The sequence below is a fragment of the Ictalurus furcatus genome, chromosome 24, assembly GCF_023375685.1.
Source record: "Ictalurus furcatus strain D&B chromosome 24, Billie_1.0, whole genome shotgun sequence".
NCBI lineage: Eukaryota > Metazoa > Chordata > Actinopteri > Siluriformes > Ictaluridae > Ictalurus > Ictalurus furcatus.
Window position 1 is genome coordinate 10,679,743 of NC_071278.1, and position 19,504 is coordinate 10,699,246.

At 42.5% G+C, this 19,504-nt stretch overlaps 1 protein-coding gene across 2 annotated transcripts in view; it reads right to left on the bottom strand.

The window, feature by feature from the left end:
- Positions 1-19,504, bottom strand: part of sdk1a (sidekick cell adhesion molecule 1a) — a 275,242-nt gene that overhangs the window by 22,582 nt on the left and 233,156 nt on the right. For both annotated transcript variants that reach the window (XM_053612689.1, XM_053612688.1), the window contains exons 26-34: positions 19,079-19,194; positions 17,853-18,042; positions 12,110-12,208; positions 9,098-9,292; positions 8,195-8,396; positions 7,141-7,244; positions 3,726-3,796; positions 2,905-3,037; positions 353-409 (exon numbers count right to left, since the gene is read on the bottom strand). In XM_053612689.1, the coding sequence (XP_053468664.1) occupies positions 353-409; positions 2,905-3,037; positions 3,726-3,796; positions 7,141-7,244; positions 8,195-8,396; positions 9,098-9,292; positions 12,110-12,208; positions 17,853-18,042; positions 19,079-19,194 (1,167 nt within the window). The remainder of the gene's footprint in view (positions 1-352; positions 410-2,904; positions 3,038-3,725; positions 3,797-7,140; positions 7,245-8,194; positions 8,397-9,097; positions 9,293-12,109; positions 12,209-17,852; positions 18,043-19,078; positions 19,195-19,504) is intronic.

Genomic DNA, 19,504 nt, shown 5'->3' on the forward strand with positions numbered 1-19,504 from the left:
GCATACAGATAAAGACTTTATTCATTTAAACCGCGAGAGCTTATGCTCCTAGAGACAATTCGACAATGACAAGTGTTCATACTTTTTTGCCATAGTATCATTCTGGCATCTTAACAAATCTACTCAGAATGCAATAGGAAGCACTTGAATCTATGATTAGTTCATGGAACAGGACTCTGTCTCACTTTAAACCTTATATCGAAACTAGACAGTTCCTTGTAAGTAAAGATTACAAGATTTGCCTTGTCTTCTGGAGGCAGAGAGTATCATCGACTTGGCTTTTTGTCAGAATGAATAGGAAAACGTCATTTGGACTTGGCCTAATTCAGGGAGAAGAGTGAATACAACTTACGGGTGAGTTCGAATTCCGTCAGTGAAGGATTGCTCACAGTCTTCACGGTACTTTTGGCTTGACAGGTACAGAGAATGGAAAAGAAATAAATGAGGAATATAGTGCAAAAAGATCAGACAAGACGGAAATCTAAAATCAAAGAGTTATTTCATCATGGCTGTAATTTTTGCGTTTTGACCCGAACCCCCCCTCCCCCTCATCAGATTTCTTCACAGGATCGATGAAATCCCACAATACTTACATCTACATGGACATGAAGCAAACCCCAAGAGCAAAACCAAAGAGACTGAGTGATTAATGATTCAACAATCAATATAGAGCAGAGCATCAACTTGGTTGAACTACGCCGCTAATAAGACGTCTAGAACATATTGCTTCTCTGGCTGGGATGTAAATTTTTAAAGAAGATGGTTGAATTTAGGGCTGTGCTTCATGTAAGGGTGGCATGTTGGTGCAGTGGGTAGTGTTGCTGCCTTATAGCTCCAAGGTCCTTGGTTCGATCTTGAGCTCAGTTACAATCTGTGTGAAGTGTGGCATGATCTTCTCATGTCCGTGTGGATTTCCTCTGCTTTCTCTGGCATCCTTCAAACACTTCTACTCCAAACTGCACCTAGATGTCAATGTGTGTATGGTGCCCATTTAGGATGTATTCCCACCTCATGTCCAGTGTTCCTGGCAGAAGCTCACAATCCACTGGGATACTGAATAGGATAAAGCAGTTACTGAAGATGAATGAAAGAATGAGCATGGCATCTCTTCAAGTATTTGTGTTTCATTCCCATATCATGAGTCTGACACGGTCATATCACGGCAAACCAGTGACTACAGTTCCCATCCTGCAATGCGGGCTACAAACATGGCCGCCATGGACCGCAATTCCCAGAACACTCATCCGTTCTAATCACGCACACCTGCATCCAATCTCACACACAATCACACCACAGTTTAAAAAGGACTTTCGAGTCATTCACTCTTTGCGAAGTATTGAATGTTATCACCGTACCAAATGTTTGTACCCCGTTCCTCATTTTGTTTCATGTTCTTTGATTTTGTTTCTGGTTCCTCGATCTCGATCCTTGCCTTGCCTCGTTTATGCCTGTTTGCAGATCGCCTGACCCATTGCCTGTTTTTGACCACGTTATTGTCTCTTGATTTGGATTTGTCTGCCTCCCTCTCTTTATTAAAAGCTCTTATCTGCACTTTCCTCCATCCTAACCTTCATTACTTTATTAACGTGACAGACACACACAGCACATCAAAACTGCTTTAAGTAGAATGCTCCTGAAAGACACAAAGGGCCTTATCTGATTTGATTTTTTTTTTTTTTTTGCAGTACCTGCTGACTTCTGAACATGAGCTGTTAAGATTGCGCAAACAGGGCAGAGTTGTGGAAATTTGCTCACGGATCATCGCATGAGAGATTGAACAAAGCAGCACTTAGCAGGGAGAGAGAACAAGAGCAGGAAGATGACAAGAGAAGGGGGTAAAAAAAAGCAAAGAATGATGAGAATAGTGGACAAGAAGGTGAGGAAGAAGGGGGGAAAAAACCCAGAATACACTTCACTTTTCCTGAAACTGGTGAAAAGAAGAGAAGAGTGTTAAATGCGCGTCCGTGCTTGGCTGCTCCAGACTTGTGCACTTAAATGCTGTCAACACTGCCGAGTCCAATTTGGCAATGGAGATTTAAAGGCTGTATTGAACATACAGTGAGGAGCGCGAGGGCATGCTCGGTGCCAATAGCTTTGAGCTTGTACTCATGATTCGGTCTCTCACGTGGCCCAGGGACCCAAAGAGCTCATTTTGGCTGAGAAGATGACTCGCCGACCTTCAGCAACACAGTTAGGGAAAACATTCAATTAATTTTACTGCCTTTTGACCACAGGCTTCAGTGTATTAACACATTTCTAATCTCTAAAAAACTTACTTTTATCTTATCTTATTAGTAACCTGAAGGTCCATTCTATTATGTTGTTGTTCAAATGTAAGTTAATGTTATACATATCCACTTATTAACTGATTAACCAGTAGTGACCATTTTGTGAAGGTTGTGGTGGATCTGGAGCCTGTTCTGGGAGCGCTGGGTGTGAGGTCAGGATGAAATACACCCTGGATTTCATACGCAAATTCACAAACTCGGGGCAATTTACTGCTGCCAATCGACTGATCAGCATGTTTAAAAGATGCGAGAAGAACCCGAAGAACCTGAAGGAAACCAACGTGGACATTATGAGGAGAATGTTAAAAACACAGAGAGCAACCCGAGCAATCAGGATCGAATCAGGGATCCTGGAGCTGTGAGACAGCCATACTACACCCTACCCCATGGTGTCACCCTGTTATAAATGTGTTCATTAAGTGTCACTATGTGAAAGATTTTACGCCAAATGTTCAAATAATGCAACATGGCTTAATATCTTTAAAATAATCACAGAACTGTCAGATAGAGTTGTATAACCTCAATGTTATCATGATATTAAGAACTTGTTTTTGAAACTTGCTTCAGCCTCAGAGGTCAGCGTGTGTATGTAGCACATTAGATGCCTGGCCCCTACCTGTCAGGTCTGCCCGTGCTGAAGTGCTGTTGATGGTCTTCTTGGCCTCCTGCGGCATGCTGTCATACTGAAGTTCGCGGTAATACAGCCGGTAGCCCACCAGCACTCCGTTCACGCTCTCCTCCTTTGGTGGCTGCAACATTGCAGATTAAATTAAAGGTCACATACACCCTCGCTGACCTTGTGCTCCCTATTAAAGACCTGGTCCAAGGGAGTGGGAAAAAGAAGATAGACGGGCGGTAGGGATGGGTTCTGCTGCATGCTGTCTGTGTGGCAGCCACTCTGTGAAGCAGATGGTAATAATTTTATTTCTGGGCTGGTGGCTCATTAACAAAAGCTCTGCGTTGGAACTAATCAAGCAGGCGACGCCCCCGATAAAGCAGCCAGTCAGACAGACAGACCAGCCTGCCCTCATAAGTCAGCGGAGAAAGGTTTCGGCTGCTAATTAATATCCCTTTGGTGTTTGCGTGGGTAATAATTATCGCGGTCCTGCCTGAGTCCTCATGAAAATGTGTTATCAATACTTCATGTGGCTGAGATAGACAAAGCTGCGGGACGAATACCAAGCGAGCCACGACAAGCCCCTCGGCACGTCCTGCCGAAGAGGGCCGTTCGTCAATGAAAACCAGATAATTAAACAGATAATGGCTGTAACGCGTGGATTTAACGGACCATTATCTCCACCAAGCCAGCCCATCTCCTCAGACTTGAATGGTCTGCTTGAAACGCTGCAAGTAAACATGCATCTGTGCACACTTAATAGTTCCTGAATCTTATTAGAAGGGATGACGAAGAGGGAGAAAAAAAAAGTGCAATCGTACCTGCCACTGCACCAGAACTGAGGTAGTGGTGGAGGGCTTCACCGACTGAATAACAGGAGCCTCATCCGGGACTGCCAGGAAATAAAAAGAAACAGGATCTATGAATATACTTTATTTTTTTCCAATCTCAAATAGCCTAATACAGGGATCTCTAATTTTATGCAAAACAGGGTTACACTTAATAGTCTGTGAAGGCCAAGATCAGCTGATTATACATGTGGAAATTCTGTAAAAGCGCTGGTTTGGCCCCTATTGAGCTGGAATGAAAAATGTGCAGGCACCCTGGTCGTTTGTAGATAAGACTGAAGTTCCCCGGCTTAATATCACAAATGTTACCAAACATTACCTAGCCTTACAGTTAACTCGTGCTAAATCAACAAGCCCATTTGTCAGTTAAATACAAGTTGGATTTCACTTTTAGACTAATAATTTGCACGGGCATATCCATAACAGTTCATATCATCAGTAGTCAAAACTTTGAAAATATACCATAACAACCATTTGCGTACATTTATGGCGTTTGGCAGACACCCTTATCCAGAGCAACTCACATTTATTTAATTTATTCCACTGAGAAGTTATGGGTTAAAGGCCTTGCCCAAGGCCTCAGCAGTGGCAGCTTGGCAATGCCAGGATTTTGCCTTCTCATGACCTTCTGATTTATTAACCTCTGAGCTATTTTTGTCACATACTTTAGCTACTTTAACTAGCCCTTTAGTTAACCTCTAGTAAACTATCGAGGGATTTCAGTCCAGAGAGCCTTGTTTATAAAACACACCTGAAATTCATTCGAAATGTATTCTTAAGAAAAGTTCTCGGCATTTGCTTAGGAACGATATATAAAAACGGGTGTACGATTGAATGTACGCATGTGCGACATGTATAAATCAAACATTTCCGTGGAACCAAGCGCGTGTGAGCCAGTTTCTCCACTCCGCCCACTATTTCACTAATTTGCATAAACAGCATTTTCAGCAACAGACGCACACACACACATAAAAACGGCTCAAAAGGTGTCATAGTGAGTCTGAAATTTATGCGAACTTGTAGTCAGAAACCACAAGGTACAGAGCACTCACACAGGTACAGGTACAGCACCAAATCAGAAAACCAGCACTATATGGCCCAAAGCATGTGGGCACAGGACACCTGCCCATATGTGCTTGTTGAACATCTCATTCCAGATTTAATCCCTATTTGCTGTTCTAATAAGTTCCACTCTTCCGGGAAGGCTTTCCACTAGATTTTGGAACGTGGCTGTGGGGGATTTGTGTTCATTCAGCTACAAGAGCTTTAGAGAGATCAGGAGGTCTGGGGTGCAGTCGGTGTTCCAGTTCATCCCAAAGGTGTTCAATGGGGTTGAGGTCAAGAAATTGGGAAATCGTTTGATGAAGGCCATCATATGGGTGTAATGGTCAGGTGTCTACATACTTTTGGCCATATAGTGTATGTTCTCTGTATAGTGTCTCTCATTGTCAGGTCCTCAAGAAGGGCTAATGCAGCCATAATTGACCTTTTTAGTAAAGTGTCTGGATCATGTACAACCTAATTTGTCCTTAATAAACAACAAACTAAGTGCATTGGACCAAGTAGCAGAGAGTTCACCTAAATATTTGCCATTTTTATATCTTCAGACAAAAAAAAAAATTAAACCAGTATTTATAGATTTTCCATAGCCCATCATTTGTTGTCAAGGCAACGGAAGAATTACATCTGCTATTTAAATAAAAGTCATTAGAGTCCAGAGTTAATTATTGCCACACACTGCAATGGCCACTTGGAAAAGTTTTTATGTCAGATCGGAAACCTGCATCACCACATGCTCATTTTATAAATCGTTATTTAGAGGTGATTTATTTTTTTTTACCATGCGACCATCTTTAGATCAAATCCGTGTTTGCGAATGTTTTATAAATGAGGCCCTGCGAGTGTAGCAGGTGGGAGCGTGGTTTAGCGGGAGTCTGCAGCATTGTTATATTAATGAGTTGTTTGTCTTTCTCTACTGAACAGCGAGCTGAAGATATGTGGAGTCGAGTGGAGAGCACTGAGCGAGCACGAAAAGCTGCAGCATTTTCTCTTCTGTTTAGATGCGGTTTTGTTTTCCCTTCTTCCTAATTCCTTCTTTGCTTCAGAGCAAAATAAATAAGCGGGTTTCTTCAGTACCAGTGGAATTGCTAGAAGGAGTGTGGATTTGCTCGTAGTCAGAAGGACATTAAGAATCACATTAAAAATCACAGGTCAGAAGTACTGTAAATGTGGATTCCAAAAGGCGTTGGAGCAAATATGATTGTAGTGTGGGTCAGGTGAAAGGTAGCAAGTAAAAATAAATAAATAAATAAATAAATAAATAAATAATATATATACTGTATAAGTGGGACATCTATTCATTATTTTGAAAGTATTCAGCACTGTGACAAAATGGAAATTGTATACAAAGAAAAAGGCAAGCCACTTTTGTTGTTCCATGTCCAGGTCCTCTCCTACCATGACCTGCTTTCATGCTGATGACAAATTTCAGGCATCAAATAGCAAAACAAAATGAACATTTATTAATTTAGCAGACGCTTTTATCCGAAGCGACTTACAAATGAGGAAATACAAGTAAAACAATATATCAAGTGGAGAACAATACAAGTAGTGCTACTGTACAAGATCTTTTCATTGAGTTCTAGAGAAGCAAAGTGCGCAGAGTAGAGGTGTAAGTGTCAGAGTACGTGTTTTTAAAATAATGTGGGATTGGAGTTTTAGGGGTTAGTTAGGTGTTCATGGAAGAGGTGGGGCTTTAGCTGTTTTTTGAAGATTCTGCGGTCCGGTGTGAAGGTTCTGGAAACTGACCTTGAGCCACGCTGAGCAGCACTACTAAGCGTCGGTCGTTAACCGATCACAGATTGCGTGAGGGAACCTAAGCCTCAAGGAGCGGTGCTGTTCCAGACAAGGTCTTGTATGTGAGCATCAAAGCCTTGAATTTGATACGGGTGGCTACAGGAAACCAGTGGAGGGAGATGAAGAGGGGTGTGACAAAATGCACGTAATATTTTTGGACTGGTGAAACTGATTCACAAATTTGGCTTGGATCTGAATGAGAATGTTTTTTTTTTTTTTGTGTGTGTGGTTCAGAATACAAATGTGCCATTAATTGGAACTGCGCCGCCTGTCAAAACAAACCCGTAACAGCTGTGTTTACTACGTAGCACCTTTTTTTGTTTGTACATTTACAATGCAGCTCAAAGTGCTTCACAATAAGCTGTCAAAAAGGAACAATAGACTTTAGTCGATTTCCATAGCACAGCATGGTCCTAGACTATGAGAAAGATAAGAGCGGCTTGTCCAGCTCTTCTCCAGTTCTTTTATTGGAATCAATACTGTATCAGGAAGCACCAGAGGGCACACGAGCGACATCTTCATCTATACTCACCATCTTGTAAAGTTGTAATTGCATCGGTCTCTCGGCTATACTTGCTGTCACCGATGTCATTAGTCGCCATCATTCTCAGCTTGTATGAAGTGTAGGGCTTCAGCCTGGGGATATTGTGCACATTGGACACAGACCTTTACCATTGTCAACGATGTGCCACTTTACTCACACAATACATTGAAATCTAAGGCCATTGAAACAAAGGCCACTACTTTACAACTGAAGTGCCTGTTATAAACAAGTGACAAACCTCATTATCTGTGCAAGTATATCCAAGCACAAAAAAAAAAAAAAATTCATATCCAAGGAAATTCTGCAATCAAAACTCTTTTCAAAATCAGTTCATTTGTCATGGAGTTCAAATCAAAGATCTAATCGGCACATTGTTGAAACTCCTATTCAAACATGTTCGCCACACGCAGAAGTGTTGTTAGGAAGTGAATATGTATGAGGTTTCTGCTTAGCCGGACAGGAAATATAACTCGAAAAGCCTCACAGTGTGCAAGTTCTCCAGGGCTCCAAACGAGCCGAGCCACAAATCAGGCCTAAATAATCTATTCAACCCTTTAGAAGGCGATAAAGAGATGATGGGTTAGAAAGTCCTAAACAGAGGGAGGGGAGTCATCATAATCAAGATAAGATGGGCCTCTGAATGCATATAAAATGCCACTTGACTGGCCATATAATCACAGCGGCGGCTCAAGCGTAATTCAAATGCAGGGCTGGCGTACCGGCGGCCCGACAATGCAGAGTGGTCTCGGCTTTCCAAACGGGGCTCGAGCATCATAAATCGCTACAGGAGGTAAAAGAAAAGGCCCGCGAAGCTTTTAATAACACTCCAGGCATATAACTCTTACTGCACACTGTCAGCCTGGCAAGGCCGAACATTGAGACAGAAACATGAAGGAAATGTTTATGAAGTTTAGAGCGATAAAACTGCCTTCGATGGAGTTTGAGCTGGATCTCTGGAGTATGCACAAATCTGTGTGAACGAGTGGAGGGGAAAAGAGAGAAAGAGAGAGAGAGAAAGAAGGAGGGGGAAAGAAAATCTCACCGGTCCACCACATAGGAGGTGCTGTTGTGGCTGATGGAGGATGAGTGTGTGATCCAGTTTCCATCGGGCAGTTGGCGTAGCTGCAATGTAAAATAGCGAACCGGTGAAGACCCATCTCCCCCTGGCACCCAGTCCAACTTGAGCTGGCGTGACTGAACCTGGTCCTGGGGTACACTGAGCTGCAGTGGAGGCTGCGGCCGCTCTGAGAGTGAAAGAGAGAGAGAGAGAGACAGAGATGAACAGGAGTGCAGAGGTCAGACCCGTCTCGCTGACTAGTCTTAATCACACTGCATCAGTCAGTGCAGTGGCCTGCCTGTGAAGCACTACAATGCACCAGCCCCATCAATTTTAATGCTTCTAATCGATGCACAGAGGCATAATTGTTTATTTAAAGGTGGGCAATATCGATCACTATTAAAGATGCAGATCATGCAAACGAACGAAAAAGCCTCATTCGGCCCCTGCATCACCGACCACATCACCTTCCCCCGATATTTCTTTAAAAACAGGTCTGCTCTACGGTATAAAAATGACTTTATTTCTTGAGTTTCTTTTAAAAGCTGTCTCCGAAATGAAGAAAGAAACCCTTACACTATGGCAGAACCAAGCCTTTCTCCATCAAGATTAGATTTAGTCATTAATCTGATTAAAAAAGCTTAACTGCAAGGTCTTCAATAGATTAACTCAAACATTTGCCTTATTTAGCAAAAGAGAACAAATGAACTTGGCTCAAAAGGCTAGTATTTCTAAGGGTGATGTGAGCACTGTGACCCTGTCAAGGGCAGAAAATAAAGCAGCCTGTAAAGATTGATGGCCACTATATACTCTGTGCGTGTGTGTGAGAGAGAGGAGAGAGAGAGCGAGAGAGAGGAGAGAGAGAGGGTCAGAGAGAAAGAGAATCACCTCTGATCTCTGTAGTGATGACCACAGCTTGTGCGGCTGTACCCCAACCCTGCTGGGTCTTGGCTGAAATACGGAAGATATAAGCCGACTCGGGGAGCAAGCCACTAGCCGTGAACTGTGTGGTGTTTGCGCCCACTTCCACCGTGGTGAACTTATTCGGATCTCCAGAATCCAGCCGGTATGCTACCTGATACCCTAAAAAGCAGGCAGCATGAGGATATAAATGTTTCGTCTGAAACACTTGGAATAAATGTTGCTGTGTCTACATTGAAAAAAAACAAAAACCCAAACAACAACAACACCCCCCAACAAACACATCCCCCCTCAAAAAACAACATCAATTAAGCAGATGCTCAAAACAGCTCAGTCAAAAACTCAAAAAAGAAAGAATAAAGAACAAAAGCAGAGGAAATTAAAAAAAAAATTAAATTAAATAATTTCCTCATCAAACCCACACAACTGTTTGAAAGTAAAACCTGCTTTCAGAAACTCCCACAACGGTAAGACAATTTGGATGATGAATGACTTTCAAAAGGTTCTCGCTGTATTGGAAAATCTGCTCTGCTATCACTAACTTCAAATGAACCAGCCGTTCCCTTTCTCAGCCTTCCCTAATCAGTATCTAAAGAAAAAATCAAAACAAAAAAACAACAACCCACAGTTCACAGTCAGCACAAACACTGCATTGTATTGTTGTACAAAATGTTTGTTTATCACTTTAGCTCATACTGTGCGCTAACGCAATCTAATAATATTTAAACGGGAGCGTTTGCTAACCCTCCGTTTCTAAAACAGTCATTGTTTTCCAGCTGAGAGGTGCAGAAGGAAGGCACGGCTAGTCGCATTATTCTTCAATCTTCCATCTGGGTAGCGCGTCAGGAGCAGCCACAAGTGTGGCAAACAAACGCTAACGTTGCTGAGGAACTCTGTAGATCAGAATGCGTGGGCCGAGTGTGGTCGAGTCAGAGATGAAACGTTATTACATCGATCATGCCGTGTGTTTGTTCGGTGCTTTGCCCCTTTGGCTGTACAGTAATAAGGTAGGCCGTCTCACATTGTGCAGCATGCAATACTCTTGGACTGGTATTTCATCCTAATGTCCACTCCAGGCATGAGGGACCGTGAAAAATAACATCCATCTCCTCGCTATATACACGCCCGTACTGTATATGCCCTCAATATGTTTGTGCAAAGCTCTGTTTTCCACGGCGTTGTGGTGCATGAAAACAGACTGAGTTTAGCTTTGCATGAGGATAAAATCAGGACTGCCAAAGGCCTGCGTGATGGTTTGGGTCGCTGGACTGCACTTGCTACGCTCTGTCAAACCTCCACCAGAAATCACTGGACAGTGATTTCTAACACGAGCCTAACATGTTTTGTTCCTCTGCTACTCCCTCCACTACTCCACTCTGATCCCTAGTGCTTCCAGAAAAGCCATGCTACAACCTCAGTAACACCATGGACGTTCACCTCATGTGTACTCTAACACATGAGGTGTAAATGAACGAGATCTCGCCAAAGTATTCCTCTACCTACCTATTCCTGTACATACACTGTCTGAAGTAAGGATCTGCAAGACAGAGTCAAGAGCAGAAAGAAATAAAACGGGTCCTACATGTAACACTGTTTCGTTTAAGAAAGGTAGAGAGGTAATTAACGAGGGTTCACAGCGAAGGAATCGTCCGCTTTGACGTTTGTTCGGCTCAGAGGCTTTACACTGTGAGCTCGCGTGAAACCTAGACTTATGGTTTCTCAGGTCAGGGAGTGTTCGGCTGTGGAGAGAACAAGCTGGGGACAGGTTTAAGAAGGATTATTCTCGCTGCTGAAAATTCAAAAAGCAAACTCCCCGTAATGCTTGCTCGCTCTGATTTATTTTTTTTAGCCCGGTGGATTTTTCATAGAGCACGTCTTTTGAAGCCGTTCTGAAATCAGACTACATATAAGACTGGCTATGAATAAACCAAAACCCACATGACTTAAAGCAGTGTCAGAGGTCTGAAGAAAAACAAACCAATACAAAAATCAAGTCTCATACGGGCCAATCATATTTTTTGCACCATCCTTGTGCATATCAATAAAGTTCTGCTATTGTAAATGGTAACTGGTCTGAACTTATATAGCACTTTTATCCAAAGCGCTTTACACTCTGTCTCATTCATCCATTCACACACAAACTCACACACCAATGGAAGCAGAGCTGCCACGCAAGGTGCTAACTGAGCAACTTGGGGTTCAGTGTCTTGCCCAAGGACACTTCAGCATGTGGAGTCATGTGGGCTGGGAATCGAACCGCCAACCCTACGAATAGTGGACAACCTGCTCAACCACCTGATCCACATCCGCCCACCCTTTTTGTGCTTCATGTCCTGTGTGCACGATGTTTGCATGTTCTCCCTCTGCTTCGGGGGGTTTTCTCCAAAGACGTGCGTTGTACGCTGATTGGGATTTCTAAATTGTCTGTAGTGTGTGAATGGGTGTGTGTGCGATTAGGCCCTGCAATGGGTTGGAACCCTGTCCAAGGGTGTCCCCCGTGACCCTGTGTAGGATAAGCGGTACCGAAAAGGAATGGATGGATGAATTTCGAGCAGCACTAGAGATTTAAGTCAGCCTTGTTTTTGTAGCAGTGGTGTGATGAGCCAGCTGACTATTCTGAGCTTCAACAACACTATGAGGTGTTAATCAGTATAATCTTATTAAAGCAGTGTTATCCCTCCTCTCAGTCTCCTGCTCCCTAACCATACAGATGTGGTTTTAATCTCAGGTGCAGTGGGTTTGCAACATTCCAGGCCAGATGGAACTCAGCTGGAGATCAAAATCCTAGTAGGCTCTCGCTTGCATAAGGTGAGGAACAACAAGCTCAGGCTTCACATTACAGAACGTGAAGCAGATGGCTCATGAAGATTACTACTTCCTCAGGTGCATTTGTGATTTTCCTCAAATACCGTGGTCCCATGAGATTTGGAACGAAACACTACTATTTTGACTATTTTCTCAGAGTCAGTGTTCTCTTACCCATAATGATGCCATTCGGGTCTACTGGAGGCTGCCAGACCACCCTGACTTCCTTCAGACGCACCTCGGGGAACACCAGTCTCATGGGCGGCCCTGGAACTAAAAACAACAAACAGAGGAGAAGACATTAAACGTCAGTACAATATAACTGTAACTAGTCTGTCTTATTGACGTGAGAAACAATAATTCACACGTAAACCCAATGCTCACTTTTGTCCCACTAATCCTGCCTTCACAAAAGGTATGAATAATAAATGTGTAAAAACTAGAGATGCACCGATACTAAATTTCTCAGCCGATACCGATAACCGATTATTCAGAGTGACATCGGCCGATACCGATACCGATAGTTCTGCCTTTTCTGCCTTGTTTTAAATGAATAATAATTAATTACACGATTCTGAAAGAAATGCAAATAAAATCGTTATTCTCTCCATTTCAACAAGTTGTTTCACAGTAACTGGTCTCATAAACAAAAAAACACATTACTCTAATTAACATTAACACATGAACTAAATTCTGAAGATTAAAGTAAGATTATTAATTTATTGAATATTATTAATTCATATTAACATTGACTGAATACTAAAATCCTCCTGTTAGTCTCACATTCACTCTCCACAAACAAAAGCATTTCTACTTCATCACTGAACATCAAACTGGTCATATATAATATCAATTTTTTTTATATATTAACATTAACTGGATATGAAATACACTACTCTACAAATAAATGTTTCTGTGCAATATATACTTTTTTGTCAACTCATCTTCATTTAAATCTCTCAGCAGTGTACTGGCCCTTTAATTCAGCTCGGAAAAAAAAAAAAATTAGACTCGACGCCGCAACTCCCGCTTCACTGCTGCAGCGTCCAGTGTAAAATGTTATCAGTGCAGAGATTACAGAGATTATACACTGCAGCTTTGTCATCATTCCACACAAGACACATCTTCTTTACACACAGCACGAAATCGATGTGTTTTCCCGCCCTCTTTTGATTGACAGGATATAATCGGCCCTGATCATCGGATGTTTTTAAACTATTATTGTCCGATACATCGGTGCATCTCTAGTAAAAACGCAGATTACAAAGCGTCTCAAGCGGATGGAGAATGCAAAGCTGCCAAGACTGCTTTTAAGTGACTGTAGTACAATAAATCCACCACTGACTTCAGTGAGAGATGAATGAGTCTTCTGCTCTTCATCTCAGAGAGCTTATTATCTCTGTGTGTTTATATGCAGATAGAGTTACAGTACGCTCGCCTGAGGATGCCAGGCGAATTGCAGCGGTTCACCAAGATCAGTGACAGGATAGTTTCTCAGATTCTATGAAAACCCATGTGAAAAGGAAAAAGAAAAAAAAAAAAAACTCCAGACAAACAAACAGAGAGATGGATGTGTCTTCATTTTCAAACTCTGCTTGAGATTCAGTGGGCTGTGCTAGAAGAATACAGGCCCTAAATAATTTTGTGCAGGTTTAGGGAAGCGTGTTGCCTAGGGCTGGGAAGTGATGAGGCTGGAGGACCTCAGGCTAGGTCCTGATGTGCCTTCTTCTGATGTACACAAGCTGCCTGTTTGAGCAAAACAGGGCCTGTTAGAAAGAGATCCTTTAAATATGGTCTGCCCTATTTCAAAAGTACCCCCTATAGATCCACAAACTGAACACCACCCTGTGGGCATGAACCTGATAATACAGTACTTCACAAACACAGTAGAACATCCTCACAAACAGAACACACTAGACTGCAAGGTCTAATGGGAGCTTGTTGCCCTTCTCTGGTACACACCCAACACTATATCAAAATCTCTCAAATCTACGGCCTCCTCTGGACCATTTGCTTACTTCTCCACGGATTTGTCGGGCTGTAATGGTTGGTTAGTCCGGCTCTGTATTTCACTTCCTGGCATTTATCGCACTTATAAATCTAAAACATCCAACACAGATTTGATTTGTATTGCTTTTTTGCCATCATGGTACTAGAAGCCATAGGGACGTGCGTTCTCACACACACACACACACACACACACACACACACACACACACAAGAGAAGTTGTATTTGTATAGTGAGCTCTCTTGATGCGTCTCTTCTTGCCGCTGTGTATTGCTTGCATCCATCATCTTGCTATCAGCTGCACTGTGGTTTCAGTGGATGTTCCAGAGATTAGACTTAGCTGAGTGCGAGTGTTGTTTATGCGTAAAATCATGAAAAGAACATTTCCTTTTAATTACTCCCTAATTAGAAAATCAGCCATGTAGCCTGTTTTATAATAAAGCACCGCTAATAAAAGCACTTTCGGACACATCTTTACTTCCCGTGAAACTGCTAATGACCCTGCTCCTAATCGGATCACCAGATTTGAGAATGGATGGATGTCTGGTTTGCCATCAAGTTTTGCTGATATGGCCTGATAAAACTCAATTACAGGGTGTTTGACGTAGCGAGTGAGCTACGGGGGGACCAGCAACTGCACTCCAGCAGTGATAAAATTTTTTTATTTATTTATTTTTAAATCCTGCAATATCTGTAAATGCTGCAAAGGCAGGACTGTATCTGCCTGTGTGTTATATTTCCACATCATAGTTTAACGAGTCTTCTTCTGGAGGGGATTTTAAAAAAAAAAAGGCAAACAAAGATAATTGCCACCAAGATTGAGTGAGCACAGACACTGGCTTGTTGCTTTAGCCTTGCTCTTTCTTTCATAAGAGAAGAGCTGAGATGATATGTCCGACGGCAAGAGTAAATATTCATATTTCATTCATTTATTCATCTTCGTTTTAGTGGATCCAGGGGGAACTCTGGGTACGAAGCAGGAAGACATCATGGATGGGGCACCAGTCCACCACAGGACACCATTCATACACTCATTCACACCTAGAGGGCAGTTTAAAGTAACCAATGCACCAAACTTCTCTGTCTCAGCTACTCAATCTCACAGGCCTGGGTGAATATCTACGTCATCAGCTGGCACATTTGGAAGTGGATGTTACAGCTCTGCTAGAATGTCTCTGCTCTTCACCTGTACCCCCAGGGTTTCCTGATCCTCCCGCTTATCGTATCAGTCCATCAGTGACCTATGCTCATGCTTCTACTCAAACTGAGGCTCAACTGTTTTCCATAACCTTTGTAGAGGGGCCGATTACTCTTTCCTTTGATGATGATAGTAGCTTTGCTACAAACACACCACCATATTATATTGCCTTTCACCTACAGATTATTCCCCGACAATTCCTGTTCCCTCCCCGGCATATGATAGTGATTCTCAATAAACTACATACTCTGTTACCCGTGTGTTTTCCTGTGTCTTAAATTTATTACCACACATGTTTTTGGGAGGTGGAAGGAAACTGGAGAACCCGGAGGAAACCCAGCCAAACACAAGAAAAAAAAAAACCTCAACAAATCTCCACACATAGTAAGATGAGCTCAGGATCAAAGCTTAGAGCTGCGAGGTGGCAAAGGTACAGCTATGCGCTGTACCACTGTGCTGCCACTATTTTCAAATTTATTTCATTTATTTACTTCACACGTTCAGAGAGCTACTCTATTAACATGACCCAGATGCATTTAAAACTGCTCCACCAATATCACCAGCACACCATTACCTCTTATCCCTAAAAGGAATATTTAAACTCTAATATACCAAGTGATTCTAGTGCCTGGATTATTTACATGCAGTGCCCCACATTTTCGAGTGCAAGTGCTTGATTCAATTAAGCGTAGCTTTATGAACGTACTGGACTTTTTACGAGATATATATTAGATAAACGTTCGCAGGCTGCACATGGCATTTTGATAAGAACGGTCTGACATAGCTGTCAGCACGTCTCTAGGTTAAGAAGGGTAAACTCCAGGGTAGTTTCTTCACCCGGCACATCAAATAAAACGCCTCTCTTGACCGCTCTACGAGTCCCTAGTGTGTGCATAAGCCTGAATGTGCTGTGGATTAGTTTCTGTGGTGATGTGTTTGGGAAATCCTGACTGAGTCAATGATCATTATTTGTAATAGATGGCAAACAGAAGACCTCCCTTTGGAAGCTTTCACTGTGTAGATTTAGACTGCTGGTTCACAGTGTGTTTCATATTGCCATCCATGGCACACGCATTCACAGGCCATCCTGACTAAAAGCAGCAGTGGTTGCTGCAACATTGATCTTTTTATTTAACAGATCGGTTTGTCTGGCAGCATAACTGAACCTAGCACTAGAAGGCAATTTCAGAGCAGGGAGAAGCAACAAACGAATGTGTATAAATCCAGAGAACGCAAATCTTCGCCTCATGAAGAAGACAAACACAGACTCTCTCGGTACGCCGCAGAACTGACAGGGAGAGGCAGGATTTTTTTTTTCAGGCTCTGGGGTAATTGATCAGAAGGTTGGGGGTTCAAGCTGCCACTGTTGGGCCCTTGAGCAATGCCCTTTTAACCCTCTCTGCTCCAGAGGTGCTGTATCATGACCCTGTGCTCTGAGCCCATCTTCCTAACAAGCTGGGATATCTGAGAAGAAAAGCATTTCACTGTGCTGTCATGTATATTTGACAAATAAAGGCTTCTTCCTCTTCAAGTCTTCCACTTTATTAAAGCTAGAGCTGTATCAGTCTGACCACTTCTGGTACGACGAGCGCGAGACGCCTCATAAAACGCGAGACATCTGACATCTCATAAAACGTGAGACCGCTTGGTCAAGGAGCGTGCACATAAAAGTCTTAGGCCGATGAGTCATAACGCTCAGCTCCTGCTCTAGTAATCAAGAACGTGTCAAAGGCACTTTTAATCTCCACAACGACACTCAACACTTCCCTCTAAAACAGACTCTAACCGATAAAGCTATTCCTCTGAAATGAACACACACACACACACACACACACACACACACAGTGGGCATTTGTTTTTAGGTACATTCATTGCCTAATTAATCATGTAAACCTAAAATATAGGTGTTGCTATGCATAATTTGGTTCAGTAGTCAGGGCACTGGTTAGGGAGTCGGACATTTTAAGGGCTGTCTCAATCACAAAATCCTTCCGGTGCACGGGAACGTCCACTCCCTAAAAAATCCCACAATGCACCACAAAAACCAGGGAGCATTGATGCTCACTATGTTCCCTTACTGGAAATTACATCATATTATCTGCAGTCTCTCAGCTCGGAAAATAAAAATGGCGGACAAACTCTCAGCTCAACTTCGTCTACAAATGTAAGAAGCTTGTTATCGTCGTTGTGGCTCTCAAATGATTATTATTTACGTTAGAGATTTTTACCTTTATCTATCTAAAAATCCACTAGCTTCGATACGATCCTGCTTGAAGAACCATGACAGAAACGCGTGTGATTAAGTTAACAAATTTATATGACGTATAATGTCAGAAAGATATCGGTCCTGACGGTTGTTGATAAATGCCAGTGGTGACGTTTTACAACGCGAGTACGTAGTCGTGTCGCTGGAAACTGAGTCATCAGTGTCCCGATGTGGAGCGAGCCAGGATCCTTACCAGTGCATGAACTTGTGTACACCAGATACTGATTCATAACCTAGAGAGCTAGAGAGCTGATTGAGACGCACCCTAAGAAATTACCAGACAGATGGATGAACACTTTAAGCAGTCGATTTTTCCTCATTTTAAATAAAGGCTTGGAAATGTAGTGCCATGTGTAATAAAATAAATAAATAAATAAAAATTTTAGTATAATGTTCCTTTATCAATGTTTATGGGAATAATGAATTTTAGACAAATATTGCACACCATCATCTTTAGTCCTTTCGAGCACAGAAGGGCTGCTGAGCTGGCCGTCTCCGATGCGTGTGAAGGCCAGGACCTGGATCTCGTACTGCACGTACTTGCGCAGGTTCCGCAGTAACACTGACTGCGTTAGGTTCCCCTTCACCAGGTGCACTTGTGGCTCCGTACCCAAGTCTTTTTCCTGGTACAATACCTAAACAAACGCAAACACCAAGAACATTCAGGTCAATTCAGTTACTGGGATCTGAGTTTGGATACTGAGATCAGCAAGTCCCGATCATTTGCCAGGTGAAACCTTCTTCTTTTTTTTATATGTCTTAATTAATGTTGACTTTAGACAGACGAAAATGCGCCGAGCCAACAGCTGCTTCTTCCACCACAAATATTTGTCTTTCCATACATAAGTGGAGTGCACTTACTGCCCAGTTCATCACCAAGAGACAGCAGAAAGCATTGCACATTCTCTTTTAATGCACAAGTCGATAATGATGAATCATTAATAATTAACATTAATATTAATAATTCATAATGAAAGACAGAATAATTAATGTTGGGTTAACTGAACAGTAGTTCGTGACTACAAAAAGCTACAAAAAGTTATTTCAGAATGATTTTTTCTTCTTTGCCATCCTGCCTCGACTCCTCAACTCTAGCTTTGTGTTCGTAATAAAGTTTTGAAGGCAAAATAAAGCATTTCAAATGCCCAGGGAGGTCAGAAAACTGCACCACACACTGACAAATAAAATATACATTCTTATCGTTATGCTCACTGTGGATTACTTGTTGTGTATTTGTTTTTATTCCATTTTGAAATCACACGAATTTGAGGAAATGTTTGAACATGGCGAGCAAAATGAGACGACCTCTCTCAGCTCAGATTGAAAAATAAAAATAAAATACATTTTACGATGGTTCCAGCTGGAGTTACAAAACAGCAGGGACGTGCTGATTTGCTGGAAATGCGAATGCACAAGGCCTTCTCCTCAAAGGGGGAAAACGATTCTGCACTTGCAAGCCATTTCATCATATGGAGTATGATCCAAGGGCCTGGGAGGGTGTGATCATGCATGAAAGTCAAGCCTTTACCAAGTGAAAAACATTTATGCAGTAGAGCTGAGGACCTCTAAATGTATTCAGAATGTTGTTTTTTTTTTTCCCTTGCCCTTCCAGTATCCTTCCAGGTAAAGGCCTTGACCACGGATCGACGGCTTCGCGTATTCGGTCTCTACCTTATATCCGAGGATATTGCCGTTTTGCTGCGGCTCTGGAACAGGTCCCCATGTCACCAGCATGTGTGTCGAGCTCATGGCCTCGGCCGTCACGTTCTCCGGAGCTCCGGACGGCACTGCACAACCAAACAGAACAAACATCATCTACGTCTATCTACTTGCTGTGTGGAAAATAGACCAGATTAGATGCTACACTATCAGCAGTAATAGAGGAAAGGATAGCCAGGAAATGGAGGAAATATCCTAAGTATGACGTGCGTGCGTGTGCTGTGAGCAGACAAGGTTAGGTGGGATGGTGTGTGAGTGAGTGAGAGCAAACAACACTAAAAGATTGACAAACACTTAGAGGTAGCCAGAATTCATCAAGCAGCCAGGCACACATTAGAGATTGGTCGCCTCAAACGCATGTGATTTTGCAATTACCGT